Here is a 22134-nt window from a genome sequence, read left to right as displayed (position 1 = left end):
TCTATCACATAATTTGTGTATTGGAACCCCTCATTGATGCTTTGCGTTTGCAGATTTTTGCTTCTGTTTCTCAATACAAAATGTATATTGTTCCCAAAGAGGCCTTTAATCTTCTTTCATATATAAATGATTTGTCACCAAAATTCTGCGATGCTTTAATCATCAGGCTTGAAGCTTGCAGAAGGTTCTTTTTAAATCAGAATACATTTTGTGGATGTGTTCTGTCGACAATGTAATTATGCAGTGTCACCTGAAACAGACTGTGATCCAAAAATGTATTACACTACTTGCACTCTCTGGAGATGATACTAGCCAAAGACCCATAAATATGTAATGACTTAAAACATTTGGGGAATTAGCTGTCTTCTGTACAGTAACCTTGTGATTTTGTGCATGTTGTTTTTTAATTGTTTTTTATAGTGAAAAGGGATATAGACCCAAAACTCAGAACTGTTGAAATGTTTAACTTTATCAGTTCAGGCCCACCTTTATGTATAATAAAAATAATAAAATACTGGGATGTGTCAGGCTATACAATAATTAAGATGGCCTTCTGTGTCTGAAGTACACTCCAATTAACCTTATCTCCTGTCTGTTCATTTTGTGAAACACCCACATGCCACCCACAAATCCACCCACCTGTTTCTCCAAGGGTTCTGTGCATTCAGTAAATTATCAGAATGGGGGACAGTAATAAATATAATACTAACATATAAAGCTTGTAAAAAAATCTTAATTTTTTAAATGTGCATTTGTCGTAGGGAAAAGTCCGCAATGCTGTGAATTTATAGCTCATTCTAATGTGACTGCTCTGTAGTAATTAAAATTTTGATCCAGGGGTTATGCTGTAATGATTTATGGGCACTTTGTTGAAAATTGAAATGTAGCTAAGCTAAAATGCTGTAAAGCGACGTTTAAGGGGAAATCAAGGTATCGCTTTTGGCAACACATTCAATTGTAAATTTTATCAGAATCAACAACTTGCAGTACTGCATTTCATTCCTCGGATGATAAAAGTAAACAATGTTTTTGTTGTCTGGAGGGCAGAAATTTTGTTCTCTGCCTGTTTTTGTAGAGGTACCCCATTAAATCCCAATTGAATTTTTGAAATTTCAGCTTCTGATATCAGTAAGATGTAGCTTTTTACAACATTAACTGGATGGCTTTTTATTCGGAAAGTTTAAGTTAATAGTATGTCTGTTTGCTCCTTCATTCCTAATGTATAATGAGAAGGTTTGATATTAATTGGGTTAAATGAAGTGTTTCCATTCAGCTCGTGCAATTACAGCATTCAAAGGACTCATTTACCACTTTCATTATTTAATAAGATCTCTGTGGACTAAAAGTAGATGAGTACAAAGCACTTTGCATTCAAACTGAGATTCAAACTTTCTTAATTAGATTAATAAATTAGCAACACTGAACACTGATGGTCAAATAGTCTTTCTTTCAATACACATTAACATTATGAACAGAAAGTGAGATTTTATTGCACTGTTTCCGAGTACTCTAAAATTTCGTGTGGTTTTATTAAAGGGAACGATTAGGTCTCATGTGTGCTAATAACTTCATCAGCATTCATGATCTTAGCAGGTGGCCTTTGAAATTTAAGGACATCAGGCATTGCCCTTAAATCTCTCAACGGTCCTATGGGTACTTCTTAATACATTTCATCTTTGCTATTCTGTATCCTGCAGTTGTCCCAATAAGTGTTCCAGTTTTGACTTCCCTGTAGGCCTTTCTGCACAGTATTTTATTTAGTGTTGACATGATGCTAATTAAGGTAGCAAGTTTAAAAAATGCATGCCATTGGCTTACTTTGTTCACAGCACATAACTTGCTTAAAAAGCAGTATTCTGCTTTTGCAAATGTGGGTTGATGAGGTGGTGGGGTGGGGGGCTAGGGGGGGGTCTGTGGTCTACCCATTGTGTAACGTGTTCAAGCTACTTGCCTAAAGGGTCTTTCATTTTGCGAATCGAAAATGTTGGGTTTTTTTTTACTCCTGAAACAATGCTGTTTTGATGTCACTGTGAATTTATTCCTTGATGTTTTAAAACTACATATAGTGTTGCTGACAAATGGCAAGCAGAGATTTGTGTAAGACTTGCATCTTTAAAAGACAAATTAATCCTAAACTAAAATGTTGGCACTCCAGTTACAGATCCAAATAGAAGTCTATGTTAAAATAAGTATTGATAATATGTATTATTGCACATCAGTACAAACACACTTTTGGCACCCTTCCACTAATAGCATGGGATACATACGGATATGATTATCATGGCCGTGATCACTCAGCATCCACTACCTACTGTACTTAACAGGTGATGTTGCTGCAGTACACTCATTGCTGTTGTTCTACTGGCAGAAATAAACACAAGACTGTCTTTGTTAGATTTGTTCACGGAAATCAAAACCTGATTGTGAATTTCTCTTTTTTTAGCTGTGACAATACTGTGATAATTTTACATGTTTACCATGGCAACATCTTTTCCTTATCTTTATTTTTGTAACATTGCTCTAAGTGTTTTTTTTTTTTGTTCATTTCCTTACGGTGTTTTATTTTTTGTAATCTAACCAAGGCAGGCACAATTAAAATGAAAAATGTTTGGTTTTCTGAACTAAGCAATTTAAGTTGAAGTTTAATTGAGGAACATCATGACCAGCTGCAGCTTTTCATTCTGAAAATCTCTCACTTAAAAAATGTAGTTTGTCTGGTCAAATCATTATTAGGCTTCTATCCCAAGTTTTGAAGTTTGCATCTAATGGAAAAATCAATGTAATTAAATAGCCATTTGTTGACATTGTATTTTCACATTGACTTATTGCCATGTTAGCTACAGTGCATGTTGGTGACACCCTAGGAAAGTCAAAAGTCTACTGGAAATGAGCATTGAATACATAATTCACACCAGAATCCTTTTGCTTGAGGCCTCACTACAGACATTCCAGTATTTGCCAGAAATTTACTTTTTAATAAGAAATGCAAATATAATTTTTGTATACACTTTTATCATTAAGAAAAAGAATGATTGATTTAGTAATCAGTAGAACAAACTCTAATGCTTTTTGTGACATAGATACTTTAGCAAAACATTGTTTGATCCTTGTGTTTAGGAGCAGAATTATTGTTTCTACCTGCAGCTTAACAAAATATTTTAATTTCATTAAATCATTAATGCTTAATTATATGATTATATGGTACTAATCATATATAATATGCTGGACAATTAGTAAAGTAAATTAATACAGTAAATTAATTTGCAAACTAAATGTTTTGGTGTTATGCAGTAACTAAAATGTGGAACTAAACTAAAAAGTGTTTCATGCCATCTTTCTATTCATAAGATAAATTACAAAAATCTAATTATCATGAGAAATAAAATCTCCTTTTTAAGTCACTAAAAAGTAAAACAATAATTCTAGTGACTTTTGTAAATGGTTTATTCAGAAATCAACAGAATAATGGATAGATTATTATGAATCTACTGTAATACTTACAGATCTTTGAAACCTAGCACAATTTAGCAAGCGGATAACAAGTCCAGTTTTAGTCGAAACATAAATCTGTACATCATAGAAAAGAATCCAGTCTCTCTACCCGAACTGTTGGCAGTGGCAGGTGAGAATTTAAAAAGTATCATTGAAATGTCAGTCCTTGTAATGTTACTCACTTTAAGAGTTTGTTCAAGAACCAAAACATGTGACAACCAAGACAAGTTTTCTTATTAGCGATTCAGTTCCATAACAGCTAAGAGCAAACCTAAGGAATATGTTTAAATTGTTTTTTTCTCTCACTAGTTAAACAAGTATACTCCTCTCTCCAGGTCAAAAGTTGTAGATTTAATATGCACAGCAGACCAATTATAGGTGACAACTTTAATCCTCTGTTTTTTTTTCATCGCCATTCATTTGTTCCCACGATCGTGTTTGTCAGTTGTAGAGCAAGCTTTCACAATCGTAGATAAAGACGAAGTGACAACCTCTCCGTCTGTGTTTTATATAGTAATGAAAATGGGCATATGATAAACCTGCTAACAAGCTAAAAGAGTGTCAAGTTCTTTTGAAGGTTATCTGCATTAGCTATCCTCTCTTTGCTGTGGTATTGTTGCCATGTGTGTTGACAGGGTACTAATTAAGATAGCAGTGTGACAATGCAGACCTCATTATCCTTTTGGCCTTGTGTCTCTTGTAGGCACCCAGCTGGAGAAGCTGATGGAAACCATGAGGAGTGAGATTGCTGCCCACCCGCCTGTCGAGGGTTCCTACTCGCCGCGCCGTGGAGACTACTGCATCTCCAAATTTGCAGATGGGGAATGGTGAGCATCAAGGCAGTGAAGGTCACTGAATGAAAAAAAAAAAATGCCTGAGACTACAAAGCGCCCCCCTCTTTGTGCTAAATTAGTTACATTTATTTGCTTTTTCTCCTACAGACACAAGTACATCAAATCACAAGTAAATCATATTTGTGGTCACCTTTGAATGTTTCACTGGGAGATTTTATCTTTATGGCATATTAACAAGTATGGGCTAGTGGCATTGTTAGACAATGTTCATTTTTAGCCTTAGCGTATTAGGTAATAAGAACCAGTCTTTGTATTTGTACATTTATACTGATTAACAAAAGTTCCGGACACCCTTGGAATAACCATGATTTGTCTCAATGAGAATTGTTGTACTCTTTTGCAGCTGCTAGTGTTGACAAAAAGTATATCGGAATGCTGTTTTTATACTGTTTTGCTGTTTTATATATGTAATGCATAGAGTTTACTTCATTAATTTAAAGGTGAAACTTAATCTAACTCTGACGTAGATTACAAATCTATTACAAATATGCTAGTTCTATCTTTTTAGAGACTTCTAACTTCATTCCTGCCATGAGCATAAAATGTTTACAGTATTTTCTCCTTTAGTAGGTGATTTTGCTTTTTTTATTCTATGTCGATATTTTTAAATATGTAACGGTTTATTTGTGCAGTAAATTTATCTTTTTGCTAAATCCATTTTGCACCTCTACACGTTTTATCCACAAAGAATATTTTTTAAGGACAATGCAAAGGTCTTTTATGTGTGGCTCATGTTTTCTCACTCACCACTTTTTAAGATGTTTTTTTTAAGCTGAAGGAAATTGTTTCATAAATGTTTTCAATTTGAGACATGGCCCATATACCATATATGAACATGATAGGTTAAAGGGCCCATCTTAAGGACAATAAAAAGGTTTGTTTATGTCAGCTTCATAGCTATGGTATTTGTCAGTGATGTTTCCAAGATAAAAACAGTGCGGGATATTCAAGTTTACAAATTGTTTAGTAACGATTGGAAGTCTCCATAATTAATTGCTTCATATAGTTAGATGACATTGAATTAATATTTAACAGCAACTGAGAAAACTAGTACAATAGTTCAGAAATGGTAGTCACAAGCCACCTTTAGGGTTTCTTTTTAATGTTTTAATTTAAATGAAACGAAAAAAATAATAGTGTAGAAATTTTAATAAGGACACAATTTAAAGTGCAGAATTTTGATTTGGTCACTTTATTTTCAATGTACTTCTCATTAGAGATGTTCCCTGGGGAAATAGCTACTTAATTTCGCTGAATTCTATGCTTAACACTGTAAAGATATGTGCAAGTCCTTAGTTGTTCACTGGAATTATCCTATAAATCCTGCATTTTACAAAATCTGTGAAAAACTTTTTCTTGAGACATGTCACCTGCTATGTGTGTATGACCACAAGTCTTAATTCACTACATTATAGTATTGAGCATCAGTTATACTGATAACAAATGGGTTTCATTGTGATAATTAAGACATTACTGATATATGTAAATTACACCTGGTATTTGCCTTTGGATATAAAAAAAATAGCAGCCAGACCTTCTCCAGCAGCCTTCTCTAAGGACTCCAGTGAGAAAGGGTTGTAGTGGAATTCTAGAGGGGAAAAATGTCCTGATATAGGCTCGGTTTGCCTTGATAGATAGATACTTCATTGATCCCGTGAGGGAAATTGCAGTGCAACAGCAGCTTTACACAGGCAACACAGCATACGGAGAGTATTTTCTGTGTAAATAGGTTTCTTTTTCTGTTTTCACTTTGGTGAATCCCAGCTTAATGTTCTCCTCTAGCTTCAATATGTGAGTGCTTGTTATGCTAAGTAAACACTTTCAAACAGCTTATATCTGTTGGGAAACAATAGACTAAACATAAATGTTCTGGCTGGTGGCTAATTTCTAAGTGGCCATTGTCAGTGGATAATTCATCTGGGGACAGGATTGGAAAATAGCTGCCCCAAGATCATTCCATTCCATTGTATCCATGTTACTCTTGTAAACTTTCAGTTTTATCTCTCCACCTTCCTTTGAGCCTCACTGTTTGCAAACTCAATTTCATCTTTTCATTTTCAGTTCGAGATGTTTGTCTACTGTTTTCCCAAGTAGAATTTAATTTGCCCTGTGTTGATCCAGTCTTTTTTTTGTGCCAATGCCATTTTAGTTTCTATAGTCTTTGAAATATGTCACATACTCTTTGTTTATTGTCCTTAAAGTACATCTTTCAATTTTCTTTCTCCAGTCCTTTTATCTCAGAACATACAGTACCTTTTCATGATGTTTTGCAAGCGCCATATTTAAAAATACATAGATATTTCTAGGCAGATTTTGGACCACCTTATTGCAGTTTAAATCCAACACAATGACTTTAAAGCATCCAAAAGTTCAAGCACAACCAGAGTTGGCCTTGGGCCTACTCAGAGCTGTCCTCTAACTGAAGCGTAAATGCAAACTGACCTTAGGTTACCTCATGCAATGTTAAAAAGGCAATAACGTTGCTGTACTGGTACAGTACACTCCCAATAGCGCAATAGAAAAAAAAGCAAAGTAAGTCTTAAAACTAGCACAAACATGTTGTCCATTATTCTTTACTTTTCCAAATTTGCTAACATTTTGCATCCCGGAAAAGTTAACACTTCATCTACACAGTTTTATTAATGGGAAATACTGTATGCAGCACAATATTTTCTTGCTGGATCTGATGATCTGATTAGTTTTGAAGGGGCTTTCTTTGGACACACAAGACAGAATGTATTTGCTCTATTATTATTATTATGATTATAAAAAATGTTTTATTTATATATATATATGGATTATTTCATTATATAGCCATATATAGTATGGTAATATATCATTTATATAGTATATTGCATCAATCTGCAAGCAGTTCTCTTTTTTTTCCCCCACAAGGTTTCCAAAAGACAAATCAATTACTGTGTAGTATCAGTGCCAGACATACTGCTCCCTTTGAATTTGTGGAGCTTTTGCTAATTTTCCTAAAACTAATTAGAGTTTTGTTTCTTTCATGCCTGGCGCTGAAGATGTTTCTTTAACAAAGGCTGTCTATCTGGATTTTTCATAACGTTATGCCTTGCTGTGTGTTGACAGGATAGCCAAGCTCACCTTCAAAAGAAAAAAAAACTAAATCCAACAGCTGTTTATCTAAATTAATGAGACTTAATGTTTTTGTGTCCCTTTATAGATATTTATTATGTTGCCCGATGTTGGAATTTCAGGTTATTAGCTTGGCTTTCTGCCACACTCCTTCTACCAGGAGTGATGCTCACTACATATATTTGTTCTCTGTAACATGCTCAGACCATATGTTTCTTTTCACTCTGCTAGTGCTTTGCTCACACTGCAATGTTAAGGCGTCAAGAAGGGGCTTATTAAGGCCTCCCTGATGACACTGCAAGCGCATAGGCTCCCATCATGCAGCATGCCAAGGAAATTCTGGCCCACTTTGTGCCTTCCCAGCTACGGCAGCATTCAGCCAATCACACGCCACATCTTAGAACATAAGCTACTGAAAAACAGGCACTTCGAGTTTCTGACGATCATGCCCATTTGATCGTTGAGTCTTGGCGCTTTCTCAATAATAATTTTACCAGAAGCTCAGAAGCCCCCACATCACATATTTTAATGAATGTTTAAACGTCCTTGCTAGAATCTTTATTAACATCATAGCACACTTCTCTGATTTATCTAACAGTATAACATAATCCAACTTCTGTGCAAGCAATAAAAGCAAAAAAGATCTTTGAATCTGTAAAGGTAATTGAACGGTGTAGGACAAATTCATTTATGTTCTCATTTGCTAAGTATCAATTATTAATTTGTTTGTCTGACACTTTTATCCAAAGCAACGTGCTTCAGTAGTCTTAGTGAAGTGCCACAAGAACGTGAGAAAGGTTACTAACAGGAGGAAGTCATATGGCCCATGTAGCCTATTTAGTAGTTAGTAGTTAATTGATCTGAGGAAATCATCCAGTGGTTTCTTGAAAGAAGCTAGTGCTTAACAAGCTTGAATAAGAGGGCTGGTTCAATCGTGTTGCTCCTAAAAACTGGAAGGTTATGGGTTCAAATACCATTTGGATCACTTGCTGTCTTGAGCAGGCGTATTTAAGTGTTCCATGCTCCAGCATCCCTTACAGACCCCTGCTAAAAAAAACAAGTAATCCAGCATGGATATGAACCATAGTGCCATGAAAAGGTATTTGCCCCCTTCCTGATTTCCCCTATTATTGTAAATATTTGACACTGAATGTTTCCAGGTCTTCAACCAAAATCTAATTAGATAAAGGAAACCTGATTGAACAAATAACCTGTTTTCATTTTTTTAATGAAAAAAGTTATCCAGCACCAACTGGCACTGTGTGAAAAAGTATCTGCCCCCTAGTTAAAACAACCCAATTAAAAGGATAGAGTCAACTGATTGAACACAGGCAGCCCTGCTCAATATAAACCTCACTTACTGTTTTTTTACCCTTACCATAAGTTAAGTTAAGAGTTAAGTTGATATCTATCAGTCTGGAAAAGGTTACAACTCCATTTCTAAGGCTGTGGGACTCCACCGAACCACAGTGATAGCCATACTCTCTGAATGGAGAACACTTGGTATACCAGTGGATCTTTCCAGGAGTGGGCGGCCTGCCAAAATTTCTCCAAGGGCGCAGTGTAAAATCATCATCAGAACTGCAGGCTTCTCTTGCTTCAGCTACGGTCTGTGTTCATGACTCCACAATCAGAAAGAGACAGGCAAAAATGGGTTTCATAGCGGACACCACTGCTAACCAAGAAGAACATAAATCCTCATCTCTCATTTGCCAAGAAGCACCTGGATGATCCCCAAGCCTTTTTGGAGAATGTTCTTTGGACGGATGAGTCAAAATTGTAACTTTTTGGACGACATGGGTCCCATTATGTCTGGCGTAAAGCAAACACTGCATTCCATAGTAAGAACATCATACCAACAGTCAAACATGGTGGTGGACCTACATGACTTGCCATAATTGAAGGAACCATGAATTCTGCTCTGTATCAGAAAATTCTTTAGGAGAATGTCCAGTCCTGTCCGTGAGCTGAAGCTGAAGCGTAGTTGCATCACGTCCACGTCAGAATGGCTGAAAAGAAGAAAAATTTAAGTTTTTGAGTGGCCTAGTCAAAGTCCAGACATTTACTTTTTTACACAGGGGATATGGGTGTTGGATAACTTTGTTTATTAAATAAATGAAATAATAATTACATAGTGTTAATTGTTCACTCAGGTTCCCTTTATCTAATATTGGATTTTGTCTAAAGATCTGAAAACATCCAATGTGACAAATATGCAATAATTTGTTTTGAACACCTAAACTAGTATTGGAAGTAGGAAGAGGTGCACATTTATGCCACATGGAATGGGTGACTTTTAACAGTGCTGTATTCTGAATATTTAACTTAAGCCCAGGTTGCAAAATTCCAAAGAGCAAGAAAAGATATTGCATCAAGATATGCTTGAGTTCAGTTTATATGGAGATGCTCAACCGTTTAAAAGAAACATGAAATGTTTTCCCCTTGAAAACTCAAATATATACTTTCATCCACCTTGCAAGGATTGCTTGGTGAAGGATAAGAGCAAAGAGTTTTGTGCGACATCTTATAAATATAAAAGGGGCCTCTTTCACACACTGCTTTGAAGCTGAACTGGTGTTTAGGAAAAGAGAAGCAAAACAGATTTTGGTTTATGAATCTTTAATGAGCACAGGCTTGCATGGGGATCTGTTGTTCTGGCATGCACAATGAAGAAGCTTCCTTGTATCTTATTGAGCCTTTAAGGGTATGGGGCCTATATGAATGCAGTCAGGTACTTACAATAGGTCTCAACCCATTCTCTTGCACTTAGGTATAGAAAAGACTACATTACGTTTTGAGAAGGGAGGAAGGACAAAAAACACTCAAACTGAAGCGACTGAAGAGGATTATTTATTTATTAATACAGCAAATGGTACATTGAAGTGTTTTAACATAACTCGAGGGTTTGAAATAATATGCTCATGGAGGTTGGAAGGTTCTGACAGCACTCCAATTTAATTTTTGAAATATGAACAACTGTGTCCTAAAATTACAAAAAAAGATTTACCCTCATTGCATCAGTCCGTTGTGTGACCTGCCCTTTTTTGGATTCGATCAAAGAAGGTGGGTCTGCCGAGCTACAAAACCCCCATGTAAAGATGAATGTAATGATTTATTCTGTTTTTTTTAATCCAAATAATTGCCTTAAAGGTACAGAGCTCGAGTGGAGAAGGTGGAATCCCCAGCAAAAGTTCACGTGTTTTACATTGATTATGGCAATGTAAGTATTTTTCATGTAAACCTACAGAACTACATGGAATTGTCTCGGTATTGTTTGAAAAGATTTTGTGAAACAACCTTTTAGGAATGCTTGAAGGGGAGGGTTAACGGATGGATCCTCATCAATAAAATGTAGTTTTTTGCAGACGAGTTCTGTTACTGAAATACAGATTCCAAATAATAAGTCATAGTAGGATAACACATAAGAACTGAAATACAGGCATATTTGCCCTCTAACCTCTCTTTATTTTTACAAGAGTCTTAAACGCCTAAGCAGTTTATGCACACCTTCTCGCCAATGAACACTGACAAACTTTTATGTAATATGCATTTCACTTTATTTTGCATGCACAGCAGTGATATTTAGAGAGCAGTGCAGAAGTGGCCCAACTGCTTTCCCTGAGGCATGTAGCATGTTGAGTTAGTTAAAATCTGCATCTCCAAAGTGGCAGCTGAAATCACATTTTTACAGTGGCTTACTCACTCTGCTCTGCCTTGCCTTCTTAAACATGGAAGAGATCAGGTCTACGTCATAAATGATTTGATGTGAATCTAAAATTGAGTCCTTGCTGTATCTAACCATAAGTTGGTGTGCTTTATCACAACAGCATGTTTTTAACTAAACCCCAAATGGTCGAGGAATTGTTGGAATATGATAGCAGACATACTAGATCTTTACAAAATACTGCAGTCTGGAGGGTGGTTACCTCATATTTTGTGACTGAAGTGTTTACCACAGATGGAATGTGACTTGCAGTTTGTCGTCTTGCTGTGAAAAAACTGAAGCCATCACTGAATTTCTTGCTGCTTGTTTTCTGTCAAGTGTTAAAGTCTTAACAAATTAATAATGATCAACCATGAATGTGAGTGAATGGAGGGAATTGGATTTTTTAAAACAACTTTTTAAATACAACTTTAATTTTAAACATTTTAAAATGTCTTTATAAGATGCCAGTCTTTTATGTCTGTAATCATAAATATACTTCAAATGTTTGGAAATCCCAAGTAAAAAGGAGTTGAACAACATTCCTACATTTCTTACACTCATTTGCAGTCCTGAAGAGGTCTTTGTCTGAGTGAAGGGGTTACCCAAGTCTCCCTTTTATTAGTAGTGCTTAGAAATATTTCCAGTGAGGAAAGATGTGCATCACCTGGTGTACCATCCTGGGTTACTTGCTAATTGAAGACAAATTTATGTTCTGTTTATTCTAAAGGTTTCAAAATTATTTCCAATATGTATGCAGCTGTTTAAATATGCACCCTAAAGTGACTAATCAGGCAACACACACTCCCTCCTCCCTTGCACAACTTTCCTTTAATGATGAGGACATATTTGCCTGCCAAACCTAAGCTTTAAATTCACATCCAATTCAGGGTCACTGGGGAGCCAGAGCCTATCCCAGCAAGCAATGGGTGCAAGGCAGGATACACCCAGGATGGGATTTCAGGGCACACACAGACACAGACATGAAAACACTCACACCTGATTAACCTGCCAGTATGTTTTTGGACTGTGGGAGGAACTGGAGCAATTGGCAAAAGCCCACGTGCATTTGTAATCAATGATTCGTTTTTCAAGAGGCTAATCATGGAACCAAACACATTAGTATTACAGGTAACAGAGGTGATAATGTCCCCAGTCTTTTAGGTTATTATGCACTTCTACAGCAATAAGGACATGTCTTTTCATTAGTGATTTATTAAGAAACACGCACTCTCCCCAATTGTTCGGCTCTCCTTGTAGGGCACACTGTAGGGCACACTGGGCTGCTATCACACTTGGGAAATTTCGTGTTTAAAATTGCAAAGATATTGCTGAATATAGAGATTACGTTGAAAAAGAATGAATACTATGGCCTCTCAACAACACCACCAACCCATTCATTCAGTACACAGCAATTCCATGTACTTTAGAAGATCTTGTCTATATCTTTATATCGAAAGAGTTAATAGAACTACAGTCGTTTTTTGTTTTGCCAGTTTATTTGCTTGCAGCTGCCACTTCTGCTTTAAAAACAATCTCAGGATCACAAATGCACACAAACGTGCTTTCACTTTGATGTGGGTATTTGAAATAATTGTAGTCCATTGTCCTAAATCTGCAACTGTTGGCAATAAGGCGTGCAGACCTTTGTGTGTTTCTAAATTTAGGAGTTATTACAGTATGCTGTTACCATTATTGTCCCATTTTTTAATATTCTTAAGTGTGACAGTTTTTGTTTAGCATATTTAAAAGCACTTACAATAAAATAAACGAGAAAGCTGGAAGAACAGATGTGGGTGATAAAACAATCACAGAAAACTTTCTAAAAGATTTATAGTCCTCTGAATTAAGATTTCCTCATTTATCATTACATTTCTTTATTTTCTGCAATGTGCAGTTCACAAAGCTTTGCTTTTCTCATGGCTATAGGCCTTTCTAATAGTTTTTTAATGTTATCCTGTACTTTGTAAAGTTAAAACGCACCTATAGTATGTCATTTAGACATTAAGTTGAAAATTAGGAAGTCTGAAAAGTCACTCTGTAATTCTGAATATATTGCTATTAAATAAATACCAGTGTATCCCCTGTACATTCCAGTTCTGCTCGTAGAAATTCAGTGGAAAAAAATCTCTGGATGTCGACTAACTTCCAGCACTTTTCAAATGAGATTTCTGAGTAATTTCCTGAAATTGTAGCATAAATTGTGAAGGCCACAAAGTCTCTGGCTTTCAGATGGAACATTATCACATTTTTAGAATATTGGCAGGTCAGTACGTAAAATGAAACTAATGTGCAAAATCAGACGTATACATTTGATTAATCATGTATACGGTGCTAGTCTCTATGTTGTATATTTGATTACATGTCATAATTCAAATTGGTTAGTTTCCAAAGCAGTCCCAATATATCGTTATATTTGAAAAATACAATCTCTGTGCGTTATTAGAAAACTACCTAGAAGAAAAGGAGGATTGAGCTGTCTTTGCTAATGAACCCTTTTTATTCAATTCTAGAGAGAGACTGTACCTTCTACCCGTCTTGCAGCTCTTCCACCAGCTTTCAACATCCGGACCCTGCCCGCACAAGCTACGGAATATGCTTTCGCCTTCATTCAGGTTCCACAGGATGTATGTGTTGCAACTCAGCTACCTCTTCTTATAGTAATGCAGAATGGTTTCTTACTTAGAGACTGTTTCAGACATTCTTGAGTTAATGAACCATATTGTATCCGTGCTTTTTGGAGTTTTATTTTTCTCTTAAAAAGGTTACTAGCTTGCTTCCTTTATGCATGATAAGTTTCTTTATCCTAAGGTATAATGAGAATGGATTCTTGCTGCCCTACCAATTTAAATGGCCGTACTCACTTCATGAAACATAAGCATTTGTATTGTCGTCAATATTGAAGCTTCTGCCAAGAGAGCACTTAAACTCAGCCCCCTTTCAGATCACTCACATACGTCGTCCTAGTGTGTTGAACTCGCATTCACATTGTATGCACTTTCAACAATTATTGCTTTTGGCTGATACTGCACTTTTTTTTTTTGTCACAATGTCATCTATTTTGACACTGTTCTTTAAGTGTATGAAATGTCTGTTGCCTTGGGTATGGATTAAATGCTAATAATGCACCTTTTAAAAGCTTTGTGTCAAGGAATCCCCAGTCTGTGTTGCCTGTTACTGTGACATGTACAGTACTTACTGCAGAATGGTTAAAATGTTGTGTGTTGGCAAAGCCTGCAGTGAATTTAAAACTGTTTTGGGTTTCCCGATCATATTGCAAAAATGTTTTAGAAAAACAAAAGCACAGGCAAAATGCATCTCAAAATAAAAATTATAGCATTCAAAGATTTTTAGAGATAAAAGAAAAGTTCATGTGTTACAGCACAGAAGGATTTCCTTGATAGTGTGTTTAGTAACCTTTGGTATGACTGCAAATAGGAGATACTTGATTGTTCCTACCATGAGCTCCCTTGTTATAAGTGCTTCATGCTGACCAGAAAGAAACTTTTCAAGGAATAATTTAAAATGCTTTAGTTGTCTTCATCTCTCTGAGGACAACCACTTATTTGGTAGCTATGGAGACAGGTCTAGATGTGTTGTGCACATAAGAATGATAGACTTGGGCAGACTACTGATGATCAGTAAAGCATTATTTCAGTCAGATGTTACTTTCTGATTTACACAGTTATATATTGTTGTTCTTCTTAAAAGGTGGATGAAACTCATTAGATGTGTGTGGTAGCTTTTGATGATTAAGAAATGTTCATACAGTAACTTATTTTATGTAAATAAATACTGTGCTTGAGTAAATGTTGTTTTTTCGTGTTGGCTACATCAAACCCTTTAGTCTTGCAGGTGATGTGGGTAGTAGTTTTCTATGATAATGCAGAAGCAAGAATTATGCTGGAAATTATTTGATGTTTCCACTTTTTTTGTCAGCCAAAAAGAGAAAAAAAATTAGAACAGCCCTCCAGAAAATACTATTTAGTGCCAAGGGATAGACAATGCTATCATCATGCATTTTATAATTCCAGACCCTTCAAAATAACACTGTTTTAAACCTTAGGAGGATGCCCGTGCAGATGTGGTGGACAGTGTTGTGCGAGATATCCAGAACACCCAGTGTCTGCTTAATCTGGAGTATATGGTGGGCAGCTGTCCCCATGTCACACTGCAGTTCTCTGACTCCAAGGACGATGTTGGACTTGGACTCGTCAAAGAGGGCATGGTTATGGTTGATGTGCGGAAAGAAAAGCACCTGCAGAAAATGGTAAGTTATTTTTTGCACGTTCTTCTTAGAGATACAAGATCCATCATGCTTCAGTTTTTAGTTGGGCTAGTATGTCTGACCCTACATAAGACTAAGCCAAAGTTACAAAAGCATACTGACGCGTTTCTCTGGGCCACATATTTTGCTGGAAAGACATTCCTTTCTAATGTTCTTAACATTCAGTGCTTTCTAATATTTAGTACTTTCCAATTTGAAACTCAATTAGTAATTCGGAAATAACACGTTGTTGAATAGTTTTTCTATGTCTTACACTGTTAGAATACTATAATTTAGAATTATTAGTCTAGTTAATTGATCGTGAACACAAAGTGGAAACAAAGAATTATGTCCCATCTCTTCTCAATATTCTCAAAAGCAAGATTTTAGTACATACTTCTGAATATATATTTAAGTAATTATCAAGGATGTAAATTTGGGAATTGTCTTGTCCTTAGACAGTTAATAAAATGACAGTAACTATGGCCTTTCGGAGGGATCTTTATTTACTCTCGAGTTCAGCAGCACAAAAATGTGATGATTTTCAGAAATTATTGTATTGAATTTGCTTTTGCAATAAATTGTTAGTATAATTTTAGGAACTGAAACATAACATAATTAATTGTAAATTGCTTTAGGCCTAATACAGTTTCACATTCACCACCTCTCATTTTAAATGGCATATATCTTAATGTTGGACTTTGTTCTTTCTATAAAAGGGAGAAATACGGTGTGCTTCCCTTAAATTATTATAGTGCAAATGGAGGAAGTGTTTGTTTTGTCATAAACTTCTATCTGGGTTAACATTTTTCCATTTTTTGAGGGAGAGCGAGTTTGTCAAACCTACATATACTGTAGCATCTTTCAAACTGAGACAGCACTCAGTTGTGCAGTAATGGATTGTTCCCAAAGAATAAAGCCTCCAGCGAAGCTCTGGGTTATTCTAATTTTGGATTTGTGTTTACTTAATGTGGGGTACTTTGCTTTTTTATTGATTCATGAAGACTCCGTCACTAAGGCCTTCTGAGTTGTTTTTTTTTTGCCCAGCTTCCAAAATATCTGTGGAAAGATATTGTTAATTGTAGAAGCTGCAGCACAAAGCTGGAGCTAAATCAATACAGCTGAGCTTGGTGCCTCTGTCTAAAAGGTCTGAACATTTATGAGTTTAAAGGCATAATTCATGCCTTTAACAGCACATTTGAAGCAGAAAAACATCTGTGTTGTGGACGGGACTTTAGTTTTAAAAGACGTTGTGATGCAGTCATATTTCCTCTAATTTCCCTTGATTCATAATTTCACAATGTATTCTTTATGTAGCCTGAAATAAAAATGCACAGTGTGCTGCAAAGACAGAGATTAATTTAGATAGCATTTCTGTAGGTTGAAAATGCGGCTCTGTAGAGCATCTAAGCAGGGACATGATTTATATTTCTGTTGCGGAAATAAGCATTACTTATTCCTCATTCTGTAGGGTTGTTGCAGCATCATTATCGGGGAGGAATTCATTGAAATCTTAGAAGGCATATTATCATATTACCTTCGGAGGTATATTATCTCAGCAGCCCCCATGGCTTCCAGCTTTCTGGATCACCCTTTTCACATGGCAGCTCCCAGTTGAGGTGTTACTGCAGCACCTGTGATTTATGGCGAAGGGAGAGCAAGGACAGCATAAATACAGCTGGGTTTGACTCGGTTTTTCTGATTTATAATTCCCAACAATTCAAATGCTTGTACGCTATCTGGCACTAAGGTGATGGCAATGCATCGAGCGTTTCACACCATTTACTTAATGAGGAGCCCTGCTTTCAGACCTTAGCTGTTTCATTTTTAAATAGTGGGCCTAGTGCTCTGCGTTTCGTATGCATTGGGTGAGGGGTGATGTCACGTGTGCCAAAATTGCCATGGTCCTGTAAACATCTTGTATTTTTTCACTTCTTATTTAAACTGCAGAAATAACATTTTAGAAGTATCAGGACTTGGTTTCTCCAATAGTAGCATGAATATTATAATGAAACAGTAATTACACTCTCTGTATAGTGTTATAAGTCCAGCCTTTTTTGTTCCCATTCTTTTCTCGAAGGTAATAGGTGAGTTTCAGTTGAAAACTCATTTAAACTGACCAACACTACTGCTATTATAGACTAACAGTACTATAGTGAAGTTATGCCTGTGAAATTCACTGGTGCGGAAGTAACTTGTTGTGTTATCCACTCTCTGTTAGAAATGATAGAATACATTCCCAAATTTGTTGTATCTGGCTATTTGGCACTGTTTTGAAAAGACGCTGTAAGTGACAATTTCTGCCATTACTCCCTGCTTAGTTCCACACTCATTCAATTTAAAATTGTATAAATTGGTGTATCCATATAGTGACTAAGTATTCATCAGTCAGTGGAGGACTAGCTTTTATTTGTGCTCTGTTTTGCATTATTAACATGGTGTTGAATGTTCACCTCTGCAGTGTACTGCAGACGCAGTGGTAATTTTATTGAGAATGTTTAAAAGATTTTCTTTTAGTTTTGTGGAAGCAAATGTTTATGGGTGTGCAGTATATCATATTTCCTTATTAATGCGTTTAATATTTTTTAAAGCAATTGTCAACCAGTATCAAAACTACACTATCTGGAAGACTTTAATCTTTGGTAAATCAAAACAAATCATATTTCAATGTATAGATCTATGCAAGTTATGTTATAAGAGAAATTAATCTGAGCTTCCAGAATTAAAATGCATTTGTTTAGTGCATCTTGAATATATTGTGAAATGCACTTTATAATAGATGTATTGATCAGTACATTACAAATGCAGGGTAATGTCATTTGCTTATATTTAGATTTAGTGAGATTAAGTTCAATTTGAATACTCAAGGCATACAGATATAACCTAGTTATCAGGTGCAAGACGTGAATGCTTGACTTGGTAAGGTGGAATTCCCTTGTGCTTTTCTGTACACATCAGTGACATGATAAATGTATACCCTGTGGGTGTTTCTTTTTGAGAGTTCAGAAAATTAAGAAAGGGCAGGAATAAGAAATTGTATGAGCATTAACTTTATAGCAAAATTAATTCCTAACTTCTAAAACTGAAAGTGTCAGTCAAAATAAGATATACATTATCTGTGAACCGTGAACTGTGTTATAACCAAGCCAACTCATTCAATGCTATAAAAGATAGTGTAGTCATAGTATATTTTCTAATTACAGGTAGGCACTTCTGTTACTACTTCAAAAAATAGATTTTTGTTCCCTTCTGTGTAAAAGCATCAGTTCACATTCCTTTTGGAATAAATGTCATATAACATGACATGCTGTTCTTAATTGTAAAGATTTAACTTGATAGTATCAACAGTATTTATTTCTGGCAAAAAGTATTCTGTACTCTCCAGGACGTATTAAACCAATAGTCAGGTAGAGATCAGGTTGGAAGACTCTGTAGTGTCACTATAAACGTTATGAATAAAATATTGATTCTCTCCTTTACAGTTATTAAAATACTGATGAATAGCTCTTGCAGAAAATGTGCTATTGAATTAACTGATCCAACTTGTAATGTAAATTCACGTACTTCCTGATCAAAGGGATGAGATATGGATCCATCTGTATGATATTAATTACAAAAAAACATATCCTTTTTTGATTTTGAAGGAAAAAAAAATCTTTGTATGTTTGTGAGAAATGTCCACACTGTAAATATTAGGACTGGGTGACATGGGCTTCATGAGATACAGCACATCAAAGGTGGTCCATTTTTGATGACCACTAAACTCCTTGAGGTCAGTTTCTGTTGATATAGTTGGTCTGTGTCAGGAGGTGTGATGGATGAGTAGCTTCATACAAGAAGAGCAATTTTGGACCAAATATAAAGTGTAGCTTTTGGTGGTGATTGATGTTTAAGGTGTGACATTTAGTGCATTACTTCTTTTAACACTTTTAGTGTTCACAGCAAGCTCTAAAGCCTTTAATGCAAAGAAGACATTGGAAGTTTATTTTTAATACAAACACTGCAATACACTGTAAGAATTTCAGCATCAAACATTTAATATTATGAATGTTAAACTAATAACTGCAATCTATAAAAGAAGGAGTACCATGTTCAAGGAGAAATCTTAAAAGTTCTGTTTTTTTTATTTTCCTATTTTTGCAGAGTACAGTTTAGTGTTTGATTTGTATATAATTCAACAGTCCTATACTTCAATCACTGTGTGCTATACATCACTTTACTGGAGCTGCAGTGTAACAGAACACTATAGTGAAAGCCAAATTAATCACGACATATTGCATTAGATGGGTAATATCACTAAAAAGGTTCACCTGACAAACTTTTGTTTTTTTAACTAATTGTGTTGGAAAGGTGCCTTGCTTAAATCTTCATATCCAAGCAGCTGTTAATCATTCAGTAATTCACAGCAGCTCCAGTCTTAACAGGAGAGTATACTCGATTCTAAATATTTGTAATTGTATGCAAACTGTAGTAGCTTCACTCAGAAGATTCCCTGAATTAGAAGAGCGAAGGTTGCGAGGTGGGGAGTAGAGCGATAATATTTCAGACAGGTACTGAGGTGCCAAGCCATGCAGAGCCTTATAGGTAAGCATGGGGATTTTAAAGTCTACACGGTATTTGACCGGAAGCCAGTGCAAGGACTCCAGGATAGGAGTAATGTGAACACTTGCACTAGATCTGGTCAGGATTCTGGCTGCTGAATTTTGGACATACTGCAGTTTGTTCAGAGTAGATTTAGATACCCCAGCGAGTAGAGCATTACAGTAGTCAATTCGAGAGAACACAAATGTGTTGACCAGCTTTTCAGCCACAGTTAATGATAGCATAGGGCGTAGTCTAGCGATATTTCTAAGGTGAAAAAAATATGTTTTGACAGTATGCTGCACATGTGGGTCGAATGTGAAGCCAGAATCAAATATAACCCCAAGGTTTTTCAATTTGGATTGAAGCTCAAGTACAGAACCATCTACAGATAGGGTTACAGGACTGGCTTTACGAACTTGATGGGGGGTGCCAATAAGCATGACTTCAGTCTTGTCGCAGTTAAGATGAAGGATGTTTTGAGTCATCCAAGTTTTTATGTCAGAGATGCAATTAGAATAGAGACAGCCACATCAGTGTCAGGTTTGGTATGGATGTATATGTGAGTATCGTAAACTTGTGGTTTCTAAGCACTGTAAAGTCCTTCAGATTAAGGTCCCCGATTCATTGGTCATTAAATATCCCAAGACACTGTTTTTAGGAGAAGGAGTGCTAATTCTGATGTCTGGCTAAACTCCAGCTTCATCTTTTACAATCTGGCCTACCAAATATTCCCCCCCAATTCACATTATTCACATAAGAGCTGCCACTTCACTCAGGTGGGTGCTATACTTCAGTAATTTATAACGTTGGGCATCCTTCGGGATGGAAAATAAATTATAAACGGAAGGAATTAGTGTTGTTATTATATGACAATATGACCTGATATTTAGATAGTAGGAAAACTAAAAATCACAAAAACATAACAAATTGGCAAAACTGGGGTCAGTGGGGAAAAAAATTCCAGTCAGTTTTAGAGTTGTACAGTCATTGTGATTGCTACAATAATATTGGAATTTGCTTTTGTGTTTTTATTAAACTAACTGCAAAACACTAGTTATAACCTTTGAAAATGTGGAATTGTGATTATTCAGAAACAAATGGAAGAGTTAAAAATAAACATCTCTATTAGCCATTTCATAAGGAAGCTTAGTTGCAATATTTTTTGCATTTAAACAAGATTATATTGCATTTAACGAGATAATTTTGCATTTTAACAAGATACAGTAAATGAGATGCAACTAAGTGCATTACTCTGTTGGCTGTGGTTTGTGTGCAGTCCTGGAACTGTTTTTGATTTTCGTTGGTTGGCATATCTTTTTATATTCATGTTTGTGCAAACCAATACAAAAATACAGTTTCTTCTCCCTTCACATGACACATTCCAAATTCATGTGTTTTTAATGTAAGTATAGGCTTAAACCTTTTGAGTTTTTTGTGCTTAAAAATTCAATGATCAACCAGCAATAACAGTAGCAGTAAACCAACAGTATGGATCTTCCTGTTAAGTCACTGAAAATATATTCTGTTCAATGTTTAAAGATTAGGGGAAAAAAGCTATGTACAGTACATGTTTCACATGAATTAAATACATTTGTAAAGGCACGTCATTTCTGCTTTTCACAGAAATGGTGAAAAGGGTACGCTTTTAACCCAGGAATGCTTAATTACAGGGTGTTGTACTTCATGTATACAAAATACATGACACATGCTCCTTTAGATTAGTTAATTTGCACAGAGAGGACTGTGACAATATTCTTGTGTTGTTAATGTTACCTTGCATGGGACAATATCATTGCATATACAGTATATTGTTATATATTAGGCAATATTGTTCACAAAATAATTGTTTTAATGCAATAGTATCTTATTTAAATGCAAACATTTTTTTTCTCCATGGCGCTAATAGGTTTCCATAGTTTCATATGCAAAGAAAAGTTAATTTTAAGAAGTCTAATTTAACTCTAGTCATGTCATTGGCCTTATTTTGTGACATTCAGATTCTTGCAAAAGGATGTTAGAGATTGAAATACATTTCTCCACAGGTCACATCTAATAGCAATAAGCAGATAAGAAAATGTGTCAATACTTGTCTCACCTCATTATAATGGGAAATGAATTCAAGTCACAGTATATAA

The 22134-nt window shown here is 35.6% G+C and overlaps 1 protein-coding gene across 1 annotated transcript in view; it reads left to right on the top strand.

Moving 5' to 3' along the window:
- The window catches only part of snd1 (staphylococcal nuclease and tudor domain containing 1), a 304678-nt gene that overhangs the window by 260410 nt on the left and 22134 nt on the right, over nt 1-22134 (top strand). Inside the window, exons 19-22 of the mRNA XM_088645522.1 lie at nt 4196-4319; nt 10596-10665; nt 13662-13775; nt 15215-15418. Of these exons, the coding sequence (XP_088501648.1) occupies nt 4196-4319; nt 10596-10665; nt 13662-13775; nt 15215-15418 (512 nt within the window). The remainder of the gene's footprint in view (nt 1-4195; nt 4320-10595; nt 10666-13661; nt 13776-15214; nt 15419-22134) is intronic.

This window comes from Lepisosteus platostomus, chromosome 9 (assembly GCF_059453375.1).
Source record: "Lepisosteus platostomus isolate fLepPlt1 chromosome 9, fLepPlt1.hap1, whole genome shotgun sequence".
NCBI classification, from domain to species: Eukaryota; Metazoa; Chordata; class Actinopteri; order Semionotiformes; family Lepisosteidae; genus Lepisosteus; species Lepisosteus platostomus.
This window is presented reverse-complemented; position numbering and strand designations above follow the sequence as displayed.